The 14,395-nt window shown below is 45.5% G+C and overlaps 1 protein-coding gene and 1 long non-coding RNA gene across 4 annotated transcripts; one reads left to right on the forward strand and one right to left on the reverse strand.

Moving 5' to 3' along the window:
- Nucleotides 1-30: 30 nt before the first annotated feature.
- Nucleotides 31-10,928, forward strand: LOC140534252 (uncharacterized). Of its 3 annotated transcripts, XR_011977224.1 has the most exons (5): nucleotides 4,912-5,003; nucleotides 6,630-6,708; nucleotides 7,331-7,433; nucleotides 8,614-8,837; nucleotides 10,625-10,928. It is a non-coding gene; the product is annotated as an uncharacterized lncRNA (long non-coding RNA). The 3 variants fall into 3 exon arrangements; XR_011977223.1 differs by lacking the exons at nucleotides 4,912-5,003; nucleotides 8,614-8,837; nucleotides 10,625-10,928 and adding exons at nucleotides 55-159; nucleotides 7,652-7,739; XR_011977225.1 differs by lacking the exons at nucleotides 4,912-5,003; nucleotides 8,614-8,837; nucleotides 10,625-10,928 and adding an exon at nucleotides 31-164 and having other exon boundaries at nucleotides 7,331-7,419.
- MIP (major intrinsic protein of lens fiber) lies at nucleotides 2,499-5,329 on the reverse strand. The gene is made up of 4 exons (XM_072655057.1): nucleotides 4,859-5,329; nucleotides 4,237-4,401; nucleotides 3,699-3,779; nucleotides 2,499-2,768 (listed from the first exon to the last, which is right to left on the reverse strand). The coding sequence occupies exons 1-4, from the start codon at nucleotides 5,216-5,218 to the stop codon at nucleotides 2,583-2,585; spliced, it is 792 nt and encodes a 263-aa protein (XP_072511158.1). The 5' UTR covers nucleotides 5,219-5,329; the 3' UTR covers nucleotides 2,499-2,582.
- Nucleotides 10,929-14,395: the final 3,467 nt, after the last annotated feature.

Genomic DNA, 14,395 nt, shown 5'->3' on the forward strand with positions numbered 1-14,395 from the left:
GGAAGGGGGCAGGGCCAGACTAGTCTATCCCGTCGGAAGAGTGGTACGACCCTCGCTCAGTGGCTCCGCGGGAGGGGTCGCTGCTGCGGGGTGCGGCTTGAAACTGACACCTGAAACTGACTACTGAAACTGACGCGCGATCCTCCCGGGACTCCCTACGTAGAGTGAATTTTCCTAGAATTTATTTATCCTTGATTTTTAGGGGGGAGGGCTTGTTTGGGGGATAGGGTTGGCGGGGCGGGGCGGGGTACTTGGAGTCATTGGCTTAAATGGGAGCTGGTTGTGGGGCTGAATTCAAGTCCTAACTGGGGGCCCCTGGGACTCAGTTTCCTCAAGTTGTAAAATGAGACTTTATATGAGCAGTTGTTAGGTGGCGCAGCGGATAGAGCCCTGGACTTTGTGGTCTCGAAGATCTAAGTGCGAAAACTGCCTTGGAAGGTTACATACTATATGTGAACCCTCAATAAGTCACTTAACCTTTAGGTTTCTTATACTTTACTCTTTCTTCATCTCTCTCCTTGCCTCCCATCCCCCAAGCCTTCGATCCAGTGACACTGGTTTCCTTGCTGTTAAGAAACTCCCTCTCCTGACTTAGGGAACTTTCAACTTTAGGGAACTCTCTCCTCATCTTACTCCTCCTCCTGACTTCTCTGGTTTCTTCGAGTCCCAGCTAAAATCCCACCTTCTACAAGAAGTCTGTCCCCTTCTCTTTTAATTCTAGTGCTTTTCCTCTGCTGATTATGCCCATTTTTTCTTGAATATATCTTGTTTGTGTGTAGCTGTTTTCAGGTTGTTTTTCTCCTTGAGAGGAGACACTGTCTGTTTACCTTTCTTTGTATTCCCATGGCTCAGTACAGTTCCTGGAACGTAATAGTTGCAATAAACGTTGATCGACTGAGTCACCTCAGTGACCTAGGCAAGTCACTTAACCTTTCTGGTGTGGAAAAAAACCCCAAACCCTAATTTCTATTCCTCACTTTCCTCATCTGTAAAATTAGTTTGGAGTCCATAGTCTCAGATCTAAATCTATGCATAGGGCTATGACAAGGCTCCCAAAAGAAGGGATCAATAACACATTTATTAACAGATCTATCTCTGTTGAGTTTATTTTCAAAATAACAAAGAGTAAGGTGGAAGACTTCTTTGAAAGTTTTACTTGAATTCTTGACTCTTAGGAAATAGTTTTCATGTATTGGTAAGAACCCTGAATTTGAAGATAGAATGGTTTGGGGTTCTAGCTAAGTGACTTGCTAGTTCTATGACTGAGTAATTTCCTGTCTCTGAGACTCATTTTGTTCACCTGAAAAAAGGGGATTATGACTTCAGGATTGTTATAAGGATTTGTTGAAATAAATTAAGTCTTAGGGTATAAATGTCAGCCATAATTAAGACATGTGAATAGAGGGAATGAGGTTGGTGTTGGAGTCAGGAGGCAAAAAAAAAAAAATAAGATTTATTGAAAGAAAGGAGGGAAAGAAAGAAGAAAAGAGTTATAGAAGTGAAAGTGGAAAACCAACGGGAGAGAAAGGTGCCATAAGAAGGATGATTTGATCTAACTCAGATCACAAGGGCTCCTCTAACTTGGGTAGACTGAATCTCTAGAACAGTTACTCCTCCTGCTCCCATTCTACTGACTGTCCCCTCTCTTGACCAGGACCTCGGCTTTCTGTGTTGGGATATAGATGCCATTTGCCACAGGATAGGGGAGGAGGGTGTTGGAGTTGTTGAAGTTCCTATGACCAAAGGGGAGAGCTAGCCTTGGGATCCACCCACCCCTGTCCCAGAATGAAAACGCAACCCAGCCATTTTGTGTAGAGGGGTTTATGCTGCTTTACAAAATAGCCCAAACCTGAGGAGTATGCCCTCATCCCAAGCAGCCAGCCTACCCACCAGGCAAGTAGCTCTGAGTTGGGGAGAATTCATTGTCTTCACGTATCATGTCTCTCTAGCTCTACATGGTCCAGCTACAACTTGGTCTGAAGCTTCTGTTCCATCCTGTACCTGGAATCCTTCTCATCAGCAAAGTCTCAGCCTCACCCCCATAGAGATGCTGAGCTTCTCCACCCCAAAATTCCCTGCTAGACTAAATAGCTGTCTCCCCCTTGGAAAGCACTGGTCCTTTGCCTCTCTGAAGTTGTCTCTAACTTTTGGGAGCAGTCCCCACCACCCCTGTAGTTGGAAATCAAGGGTCACACACAGCTGGCAGTACAATGAAGAGGGGAAATTTAGGGTGCTATGTCTGCCCTTACCCTTTGCACACCCTGAGTGGGTTATGGGGAGAGGCAGGAGAAGCATAGGGTGACACACAAACCTCTTTTCCTTCCCCCAACTTTCATGCCCCTAAACACAAGCAGATACATGGCCACACACATCCACATACATATGCACAAGCATGTAACCATGGCATGGTGGGGGGTGGTATCTGCACTAACCAGATCTCACACAGCAAAAAAACAAACACCTTGCCCCCACAAATAAATAAAAAAATAAAGGGGTACATGCCCCCCATTCCCCTGGGGACTGGCTTTCCCACTGCCACCAAAACAAAATAGCCTTTGTCCACCTCAGTCCTATCGAGGCCCCTATAGGGCTTGGGTCTTTAGCTCAACAGGCTCCCCAGTGACCTCTGCTTGCCCCTCAGAGTCATTGGGCCTTATACCCTTGAGGATAGTTAGTCTCTCTGAAACACTCTTGATCCGGGGAAAGAGGAGGAAGTCATAGAGGAGGCCACCTAGAGTTCCCCCGATGAGCGGGCCTACCCAGTACACCTGTAAGTAGAGGAAAGGAGGTTTGAGCTAGGAAAGGGGAGGTTAGTGCAGAAGAGAGGCCATTCTCTCAGTTCAACCCCCAATCCAACAGACATTCTGAAATGTAAGCAGTCTGGGATTAGGGTGTGGAACTGAACATGACCTAAGAGGAACCACTTTTTTTTTTCTACATAGAACCTCTCTTTTCTCCTTCAAAACCCAACTTAAGATATTTCAGCGGCATTGCCTCCTCAAATTGTCCCATTCTCTCTGGGGAGAGAAGAGGATAATATAAGCAATCGGATAATTGTACCTGTTGTCTTACTTCATATTCAAGAGACTGTGGGGGGGGGGGGGACGGATAGAGGTGACTATATTCACTTATAGAGAAACTGAGGCCAAGGAGACAGACCACGTTTCCTTTCCTGATGACTTTCCACTTTTGTCAGTTATTTAAGACATCATTTCAGCACCTATGCATGTTTTTAAATTCATATTTTCACATTATTTTAAAAAATATCTTTTTTTCAGGTTTGTGTGCTCTATATTCCCTGACAAGGTTACTAATTCTTTGAAGATAAGGGAACGTTTTCTTCATCTTTAGTTCTATCTCTGTCATAGTTTCTCAGCACACGTTGGGCCATATAGTGCATCTTGAATGAAAAGAGTGATGGATTTATGGTCAGACCCTATATTCATTTCCTTGACTTTGCCACTTAATACTTACGTAACTTTAGGTACAGCATGTGTCCTCTCTGCTTTAGAAAACCTTGTTTTGAGATCAAGATCAGATTTATACTATTTGCAAATGGACAGACCCTTTCAGAAGCCCACTCAGATGATGGCACTGGTGGGCAGCTAAGAGCCCCTGATGGAAAGTGGGAGCTAAACCCTGGATCCCTGGGTCCCACCCACCTCTGTGTCCTTTCCTCATCTGTCACTCTCCCTTACCCAATGGTTGGTGAAGTTCCTGGTGAGGATAGCTGGAGCAAAGGATCGCGCAGGGTTCATGCCTGCACCTGTATAATACATCTGCAAGAGACACGGCTGTAATAGAAACCTCCACAATCTTGCCCCTTCCCAGCCCCACTCGACCACCATGTCCCCAGCCTGAGATGACCCAGTTTCCCTGTAGTTGGCAAAACAAAGGTGAGGTACGTGGGCAAAGCAGTTGTTCTGAGGTAATTGATAGGGGTGGGGTGCAGTTCACTGGAGCCAAACCCAGTGACCTGTAACCTGCAAGCAAGCCTACCTCCCTTGCCCAATTTAATGGACCTTTACCTTAGAGGTAAGATGAGGTAGCTATATAGACACGTGTTCCCTCCCCTCCCTCGTGCCCCGCCCCACCCCACCCCACAAAGGGAAAGAAATCAACCTACGGACTCTAGTAGATTTCAGAATTCAGAAAGTTCTTCTGGGGACTAGGAAAGGTTTCAGGGCCCTAGCATCCCTTGAGCATGGGGTTTCCCCTACTCCACCCACGGCTTACCCCAAACAGGTGCCCCAAGGTGAGAGAGACACCAATAGCTAATGCCACAGAACCCAAGCGTCCATTCCTCCTCTCATCAAACGTGGCAAAGATGCAGAGCACAAACTGGAGGGTCAAGAAGATCTCCACGATAGTGGCCTGACCCACACTCACCCCAGGGTGGAGCTGGGCAGGGAGAAGAGATGAGATCCACTGTGAAGTGGCCGGCTGCGCTGCCCCAGCCCCGCCCCCAGCCCCGCCCCTCCTTTGAAAGAATCGTAGTAATAGTTTTGCATCCCCCCAGGGAAGGTGGAGGCTAGGAACCACTCGGATACTAGAATGGATTATTTTATTTTATCTTCTGCAAAACTCCAGAGGGGATGTTTAAGTATAATTATGCCCGCTTATAACAAGTCCGGAGGTGCTCACACACCAAGCTAGGAGTAACGTTGACCCCAAAGTCTTGACTCAGTCCAGGGTTCCTACATCCTCTGCCCTAAGTCCTCCGCTGGTGAAGAATCAATCATTCCCTTTTCTCTCCGCAGCCCCCTCCAGACCCCCCCACTACGATGCATCCCCGCTCCCCCAGCCCACAGCGAGGAATCTAGCTCCCCAGGGCCCCCCACCTCCTTGTGGCCATTACCGTGTTGAGCGCCAGGTTCCCACGGACAGCCGCGGGGGTAACACTATACAGCACGGCAGCCCCGGCAACGGCCCCCAGCAACTGGGCTAGCATGTAGCAGAGGGCCCGGAGCAGGGACATCTGGGAGCCCACGAGGAAAGCGAAGGTGACAGCGGGGTTGACGTGGGCTCCGCTGACATGGCCTACCGCCTGCACCAGCGTGGCCAGGGCTAGCCCAAAGGCCACGGCCACCTGCAGGACGTGTACGGGCCCGGGGGCCCATCGCAGGGAGGCCCCCAGCCCAAAGAAGACATAAAAAAGGGTGGCAAAAAACTCGGCAAAGATGGCCCTCCAGAAGGAGGCTGAACGAAGTTCCCACATTGCAAGGGGGAGTGGGGGGAACAGGGGAGATGGACACAGTTCCTGGGTCCCTGCTACCCCCCTGGCCTGGCCCCACTGGACAGCTTCCTTTATAGAAGAGCTCTTAATCCATGGGGAGGGGCAGACAAAAGGCCGCTGGTCCAGCCTCTTAACCCCATCCCCGCTGAGGAGGGACGGGCCCACTGTCCACACCTATAAAGCTGCTTCCCTCCCTCCCCCTTCCCCCTCCCTTCTCCCAGTGGAGAGCTGAGCAGAATCTGTTGAGAAGGGTTGGGAACTGAGGAGATTCTGGGAAGGGGAGGGAAGAGGGGAGCTTTGTGTCTTGAATTGGAGGTCCAGGATGCTGAACTGATGTCATGGATAGATGAACCTTGCTAAATTCTGCTTGTGATATGAAAGTCAGGCTCAGAGAAAGTCCTTGGGGTCCAAGGCAGTGTTCTTGGGGGCCTCAGGGCTACTCTGAGTCAGCCAGCTTCAGGAATTGGGGGTGGGAATTGGGGGATGGCAGGGAGGGTGTGTAAAGGAGTGAATTGTCCCATCCAGGAGGATTAGAGGATCCACTGTTATTGGCTGGCCAGGGCTGGAATCTGTGAACCCTGCAGGCCTGGGACAGAATGATTTTTGCTGTGTCTGGTCTTTCTCTGAGCCCTGATCTCCCTCTGCCCCCTCCATTCCAAGCCCCAGCTTGGCCTCTAGCATCATGGGGTGTTTTTCAGGGGGAGGAAGTAGAACCAGACAGGGTTCTTTATGAAGGCGTTAGAGGTGAGATGTTGGTAATTTTACCTTAAAATCAACACACACTTTCCTCTATCCTAACTTAAGACTTCAATAACACTAGGTGGAGGAGGGAGGAAAACTGAGTCACAGGGCAGTAGAAGGATCTAGAAGTCACCTTGAAAGATGCCAAATTCTGAACAAATGCAGACAGTGCCATACTACCTACATCCCAGGGAAGGACTTTAGGGGTGGTTTGGGGGTCCAGGTTGGTTAAAGGGAGAAAGAGGGAACAGGGAGAGACTGATGGAAAGGGGACTCAGTTGTGGTCAGGTTTGGGGTGGGAATTAGGGCGTGGAGGTGGGTGCTGCGTGCCAGTGGAAATAGAGGAGTGGGACATATTGGCAGCCTCCACCATTTCCACATCACGACAGGTCACACAGACAACAAACTTTTTCTGAGGTGCTCCTGATGAAAAGAGAAACTCAAAGGAGAGGCCTGCAAGAATGGCCCCTAGGATGGGCCCCATCCAGTACACCTGTGGGGAGGAGAGAAGAGAAGGGGGTCAGGACCTGGTTGGGATTTACATAATCATGTTGTACTGTGAGCTCCTTGAGGGCAGGAATGGTTTGGGCCTTTCCTTGCATCCCCACATTTAGTTCAGTGCCTTTTTGGCATCTTTCTTGACTTGGTACAGAGAGCTGAGGACCAATCTAATCTAATCCACCAAATGGGGGAGTCAAGAATGATCCAGTAATGACATCAAGGGCTCTAAGGTAAGTCAATATACTCAAACTGGAGGGGGGGGGGCAATAGGGAATTTTCAGAGAAAGAGCTCATTAGAGATCACAAAATCATTCTGATATGAAAAGGATTATTTAGAAAATGAAAAAAGAGTGAGCTTAGGCACTAGAAAGGGAAGGAGAGGGAGAGAATAAATATTTATATATCACCTCGTATGTGTCAGGCACTATGCTAAGTGCTCCTCACAACAAGCTTGTGAGGTAGATGCTATTATTATCCCCATTTTACAGTTGAGGAAACTGAGGCAAACGGATTAAATGATTTGCCCAAAGTCACACAACTAGTAAATGTCTGGGGCAACATTTGAGCTCAGGTTTTCCTGATTACCCAATGCCCTGTCCACTGTATTACTACCTTAAACAGGTGACTTTTGACTTATCGATGCCTCATCTGTAAAATGGGGAACATGGATGAAATGATATCCAAAGTCCCTGCCAGCTCTAAGTCTATGATCCTATGATCCTATATGAGACAAACTGACTTGGTGAAGGACCCACAACTACTTGGGACCTCTCCACAGGGACAGGAACCCCAAGCCTAATTTTGTACTCCACTGCTCAGCTTCAAGCACCCATTCTCTCATGTCTCACCCAGTGATGGTCCCAGATCCCAGTCACCACAGCAGGCCCCAGAGATCTGGCAGGATTCATACTGCCTCCAGAGAAAGTCTCCTGCACAAAACAAGTAACAGGAATATGTAAGTTTCTGCCCCCAAACCCATCTGAATTACATCCCGCCATGACAAAGAGTAGGAGGAGGCAGGGGACTAAGAGTTCCTCTGGCACCAAAGTAAAATGGGTAAATTGGTACTTTGGGTGTCATCAGCCCCTCCCTTTTTATTCTCTGTCAAGCATTCCCAAAAGCTACTCCTCACATCAGCCTCTCTGCTCAGTTGTATGTTTTCTTTTTCAAAAGGTATCAGAAAATAATCAAGCTTGACCTTAGAAAGAAATGGAAAAAAAAGGAACAAACAAAAAAACAAAACAAAAAATCTTCACTCTCCTCTTTATTGAGGTGGAGGACCAGGTGTGTGTAATATACTGTCAGACATGGTTGATGAGTTGGCTGAAAATGGTTTTTTTTTTCCTTTTAAGTCTATTACAAGGGATGGCTTACTGGGGAGGGGTATGTGTGGAATGAGCGTGATATAAATCAATAAAACAATAGATCAAATAAAAATAAGATCTAAAAAAGTCATCAGAACTGCAGACTCAAAAGCTCACGCAGGTGTTCATTTGATACTATTGCATATATTTGCATATCATTTGCATTTTTATTGTTTTCAAGGCTAACAATCTATTAAGAACAAAACCAACTTTCTCTCTCATTGAGTTGTGGTCAGACTCTTCTAAAGGTCCTAAAAGTAGGAGGGAATAGAATGGAGGGGATCCTCTTACCGCAGCCAGTGTTCCTGCAGTCACTGAAAAGCCCACAGCTAGACTGCCCAGTCCACCTGTCTCTCTCTGTTGGTGCTGGTCAGTAACAGCAAATACAGTGAGAATTAGCTGGAAGGTGGAGAAAAATTCCATACCCAGGGCTTGGCCCGCATGACCTCCACCGCTTACCTGGAAGAGACCAAGAATGCTTAGTGTTAGGAAACTGGGACAAATGTGTGTGCATGTGCATGTGTGTGCGTGTACATGTGCGTGCTTGTGTGTGTGCGTGTACGTGTACATGCTTGTGTGTAGCTTCTTCATCTTTCCAAATCTTGTGCTCTAAGGAGCCCTGGGCAGAGGGCCTGAAGCTAATTTGTTAGAGATGTTGATTCCATAAATGATTCATTTACATAAATATTTATTTACACATTAACATGTTGTTTAACAACAATAAAAGGGAACTTTTCTTATTTCTTTCTCTCTTTCCTTTTCCCCATCCAGGTCTCACAGGCCCTGCCCTTCCCTTCTACTGTGCTTGTTACTAGCTAATGGGGGATGGAGAAAGGAAGAGACTGTTACTCACCCTGGTTACAAGCTGAACTACAGCAGTCTGGGGCAGTACCAGGTAGAAAATGGAAGAGGCCAGAATGGCACCTGCGCTTTGTGCCAAGATAAAGGCAGTTCCCCGGAGTAGATCGAGACGGCGGGCACAAAGTAATGCCAAGGTCAGAGCTGGGTTGGTTTGGGCTCCACTGATCTCCCCCAAAACCTGCACCAGGGCCACTACTACCAATCCTCCTGCAAGGGCTGGCTGTAGGGGATCTGGGGTTATGCCTGAAACAGAGCCCCTGCTAGGGCAAGAGGCCCCAAGTACCACCCCTACAAAGATCAAAGTGCCCAGGGCCTCAGCCCACACTGCCTTCCAGAACTGCCGGCTCCTCAGGTCCTGGGAAAGAAATGATTAGAGGCTCAGTATACAGCTGGTGCCTTATAGTGGATGGCCAGTCAAAGTAGTATTACTATGCTGGACCCAAACTTAGAAATGGAGAAGACCAGATGCTGGGGCTCCATAAATGGACCCCTACCCAGAATAATGTTTTTAAATATATAAAGTAAAATACACAGAATTACAAAGGAAATGAACTATGTTAAATTATTAATTAAGCTATATTAATTAATTAAACTATTATATTAAAATATAGTTATCAAAATATTAAAATAACAAGTTTACAGACCCCAGAGGTTAAGAACCTTTGCTCTATGAGAAGGACAGAATCACTGGGAAAAGGCTGGAAGTCATGTCTCTCTCCCTTTACATTTATTTCACCCCTCCAACATACTCATCTTACCTCCCAAACTGCCATTCCGCTCTTGTGAACTGGGGTCTCTGTTGACCTCTCCTCTCCAGATCAAAGGATTTTCTTTTAGATCTAGATGAACGAGGGATCTGTGGATTGGTGAAGTTGGAAGCCAAGCAGTTCAGATACCACAGGGAGAGGGAGAGGAGACAAGTCTGAACTGTGCATCTCCTCTGACACTCATTTATCCTATTTCCTTCAGCCAATGGAAAGCAGCCTCATTCTCCCCCTTCAATACCATCTCCTAACCTCCTCCACTTGCCCCTGGCCTCAATTTTCTTATTCCCTAAGGAAACTATTGCTCCTTTCTCCACAAATCTTATCCCCTCCCTCCTTTTCAGCCCTCCCAGCCCCAGACTTTCCTGGGTGAGTTTGAGGTAGGGTCTTTAGGGGAGAATTGGAAAGGGAACTCTACCTAATGCTCTCTTTCCTTTTTCTGAGGCCAATTATTTGGTAATTCAGTTCAATGAGCCTTTTTATTAAGTGCAACAAACTTTTATTATGAGCAAGTCTTCTGTCTTGTAGTAACTTAGAGACATTGCACATGGGTCATCCCCCTCACTCCTCAGTCTCCTCTTTGGGTTTGCATTTCAGATCTCAGCCCAAACAGCAGAAGAAAGAAGTCAGTTAAATTCCCAATGGAATATTCTAAGACCCTGGAAAGGAAAATGTAGACTATAATCCTTGGGGGGCCATCCATTCTCACCATTTGAGCAACCTGGACCTGAGTGGGTCCCAGGGCCATGTTAGCAACTGAATTAGCCACCTAAATCTAAAAGTGAAAAATTTTAAAAAAGCAATAGAGGTCATAAATATATAGTGACCTACAAAAGATGCCAAAGTAATTTGTTTTCCATCCCATAAAAAACTGAAAAACCATTGCAAAAGTAGGGAGTAGTGTGTCTACTTGTGTGAACTCCCCAATGCCCAACTGTGTATGCATAACACTTCAAAGTTTCCAAAGAACTTGATATTTATTATCTTATTTGATTATCATCTCTTTTTTGTTTCATGCAATCAGGGTTAAGTGACATGCTCAGGATCATACAGCTAGTAAGTGTCTGAGGCCAGATTTGATTTCAGGTCCTCCTGAATTCAGTACAGGTGCTCTGTCCACTGCACCACCTAATTGTCCCATCATTCCTTTTTTATAGTTAAGAATACTGAGGTTCAAGAAGGTAAAGGTGATTTATTAAGTGGAAGAGTCAAGATCTGAACCCAGCTCATTTGATTCCATGGATTCAGTTATCCTCCCTAGCAGATTTTAAATAAGCCAGGGCAAGCATGAACTGATATTGTCATGGCAAGAGTCCTGGACTTGGAGTCAAAAGACCTGAGTTTGAATTCTGTTTCTATCACTTCTGGAATGGACAATCTTGGACTTCTCTGGCCGTTGGTTTCTTCATCTCTAAGATAAAAAGATTAAACAAAATGCTGTCTAGAAACCACTTAAGAAAATCTCCAATAGCCTATTCATTTGTGTTTTAGGAGTTAGTATGGGGGCATAAGTATGTGAGAGTGAATGTGTAAGTTAATCAGATTATATCCTCCACACTAATAAGGAAAATTTCCATTAGGCTGCTTGATAAGGTGGTTCAGGATATCCCCCAAAGTACAGGTTATCCCACTTTATGCAAATGACCTCATTGGTTTCAAAAGGTAGGATGGTCTATCTGAGGCCTCCAATGACCCAATTTACGTCCTTCAGAGAAGCTAGAGATGGGAAGGATAGATAAGAACCAGTCAGACATTGCTCTTGAGTGTAGGGACACTGCCCATACCAGGTTCCCACCCCTGCGATGTGCAGCTCAGCTCCGGGCCGGGGGATGCCTACTCAGCACAGCAACATAACCCCATTGTGTGAATGGCTTTAGTGGGACAAAAGCCCCAATTTAGTATCTGTCCAACCAGGATCAACCCCGGCCTTCCTAGTAACTCTGGGTCACCTCCTTTCTCTTTTCCCTTTCTCTGATGATGCTTTGCTGACTGCTGGCAAAGTCCAGAACAATCTCCAGGCTACATGTTGTGAGAGAACAACTCAGCCTGGAAGGGAACGACATTTACAGATGTTCCCCAGCTTTTGCTACCCTTATACTATCTCTAGTATGCTATCTCTAGTATCTCCCAGTACCCCAGATTTGTTAGGGAAGGTTCGAGTGTTGTTTCTCTCTCCCTAGAGTATTCCTTCACAGTATGCCCCCACTTTTAACTCCCCACAGCTTACAGTCCTATTTGCTGTACTGCCACCACTGAATATTTAAATGCTTTTCCTGTATGATGGGCACCATGGGGAAATTCCACTTGACCTTTAGGAATACATATTCTAGTAGTGGGATATTCTGGACCAGACCTTACTCAGGATGGTCCAGTGTGTTAGACTCAGGATTGCAAGGAATATTCAGCAAGGGCACAGCCTTGGTACAACTAGACACAGTTATTTACATTTCCCACAAGCGACATGTTCAGTCAGAAGGCCACATTGGATTTGTTGACCTGTATGACAATGGAAAGTCTGTCAAGTCAGAGGAGTGTCCAGCTCCTTGTACGTTTGACTTTCAGATACAGGCAGTCAGGAAGCTACGCCAAGGGTTCTAACCTTAGTTCTAAGAACCAATTAAGTGTGAAAGATAATTTCATTGGTTCCTTAGAGAAAAACTAGCCTAGCCTATGTAGAATCCTATCACATCCTCCTATCACATCCTTCCCTTTGGTGACAAGAGGTTAAAATTCTTCTAGGGAATTTTCCATCACATAAATGACCATAGGGCCATTACTAATCAACCCTGATCTGGGGGGTGTGAGAAGCCTGACATAGGCAGCATTGGCAGAGGAGCTTAGTGTAGGTAAAAGAATAATAAAACCAGAAAGATAGCAAAAAAGACAATAAACAATGTAATGAGCTCCTGATGGAGTACAGTACCGAAATGAGCAAATATGGAAGAGAGCCAAGACCAGAATTCTTTGCCTCCCTCTTTTTGGATCTCAGTGGTAAGTTGGTGAAATCTGTAATAATAGCCCCAGGAACAACTAATGCTCAGAACTGCCAATAACAAGGATACGGTTTTTTGGGTCTGTTTTGAGAATGACCAAAGTTTGCCAGAGCCATAGTATAATTGATGACACTTCTGGCACAGTCACTAAATCTCATCAAAGATAAGGGACTCCTTCAGTAAAGAAGCTGGGAGATTATTATCTTCTGTCCGAGGGCAAAGGTCAATACCGCCACTCATCTTCCTACTCAGGTAGATGCTGCCCATCCCAACAGCCAAAAGGGAGTATGATGACAGGGAAACCCAGGAAATGATAATAACATTAACAAAATTGTTGGGTTTGGGGCAGTTAGGTGACCCTGGAGTCAGGAAGGTGAGTCTTGGGGAGTTCAAATCCAGTCTCAGACACTTACTAGGTGTGTGACCCTGCTTGCCTCAGTTTCCTCATCTGTTAAATTATCTGGGAAAGGAAATGGCAACCCACTCCAAGAAAACCCCAAATGAAGTCACAAAGAGTCGAATATGACTGAAAGAAATGACTGAGCAATGACAAACTAGCGTTTGTACAGTGCTTTAAGGTTTACAGAGGATTTTATAAATATTATTTCATTCTCACATCAAGCTGGTGAGAGGTACATGCTAGTTTTATCACCATTTTAGAGATAAAGAAACTGAGACTGACAAAAGTGAAGTGACTTGCCCATGGTCTCAGAGCTAGTCAGTGTCTCTGAGGCTGGATTTGAACTCAATGCACTCACTGAACTGAAAGTTATATAAGGACTGATTTGCTCCTCTAGTCTTTAGAAAGGAAGATACCAGCACAAATAGGACAGCTTTGAAAATTATACATTGAACTTATTATAGATGTAAAAATAAGTGTAAACTAACTGTACATAACAGAGATCTTCAGTTTCATGTATAATCTTTTTCTGTTTTATTTTATATATGGAAATGCCCATTTAATTGGGTGTTTGCTAACTTCAGAATAAAAACAAATTTAAAAAAGAAAAAGAAAGCACCGCACTTCTAAACAATTCTTCCCCTTGGTCCCCCAAGCCCTTCCTGAGGAGTTTTCAAAAACATCCCAGGAAAAGACCTGTCACTTGAAAGGGATCTGAGCAGTTTCTCTGGGATCTAGGGGGTCCTCTGAGCAGGCAGGGATCTCAAGGCTCAGGTGACAGAATAAGAAAGGGCTGATAAGAGTCAACTGGAATTATGTCTGAAAGGAGTCTGTTAGAACTTCAGGTTAAAATGGAGATGTGATGCCGAGCTCTTCCAAATGTATTTCAGAACAGATCTAAAAAGGACACTAGAATAAATAATCAAGAAATCCAAAGAAGATAAAATCAGGATACTCTTTTACCCAGTCTGGGACTACATAAAAAGACAGCCAGAAGCACTGGCACTGGAGGAGAGGTCTTACCAGGAAAGTCAACAGGTCAGAAAACAGACCTGAAGCCTTGAGGAACATCAGACAGGTGGTAGGGACCCATTATGCCTTGACCCTGGGTGGGCTGGAGACCCGCAGCAATTTGCCTGGGGATGCTCATGGGAAGTTAAGACCTCAGTACCTTGATGGGGTAGACCCCAAGGAGTGGAAAGATCTAGCTTTTCTAAAACCATTAACAATAACTAGATAAAATGTATAATTCTCTTTTTTAGACTACTTGGTGTCTGGAAATGTTCATTTTATTTGCTATTAAGTTCAGAATGGAAAAACAAAAGCAAAAACCAAGGAAATCTCCTTCAATTAGTCAGTCAACTAGCATTTATTAATCATCTACTGTATATCAGGTACAGTGCTAAGGTCAATGTATCTTTATCCTCTAGGTCAGAGGTTCTCACCTTTTTGTGTGTGTGTGTGTGTGTGTGTGTGTGTGTGTGTGTGTGTGTGTGTGTGTGTGTGTGTGTGTGATGGGCATCTTTGATAATCTG

The sequence above is a fragment of the Notamacropus eugenii genome, chromosome 3 (assembly GCF_028372415.1).
Source record: "Notamacropus eugenii isolate mMacEug1 chromosome 3, mMacEug1.pri_v2, whole genome shotgun sequence".
Classification (NCBI taxonomy): Eukaryota; Metazoa; Chordata; class Mammalia; order Diprotodontia; family Macropodidae; genus Notamacropus; species Notamacropus eugenii.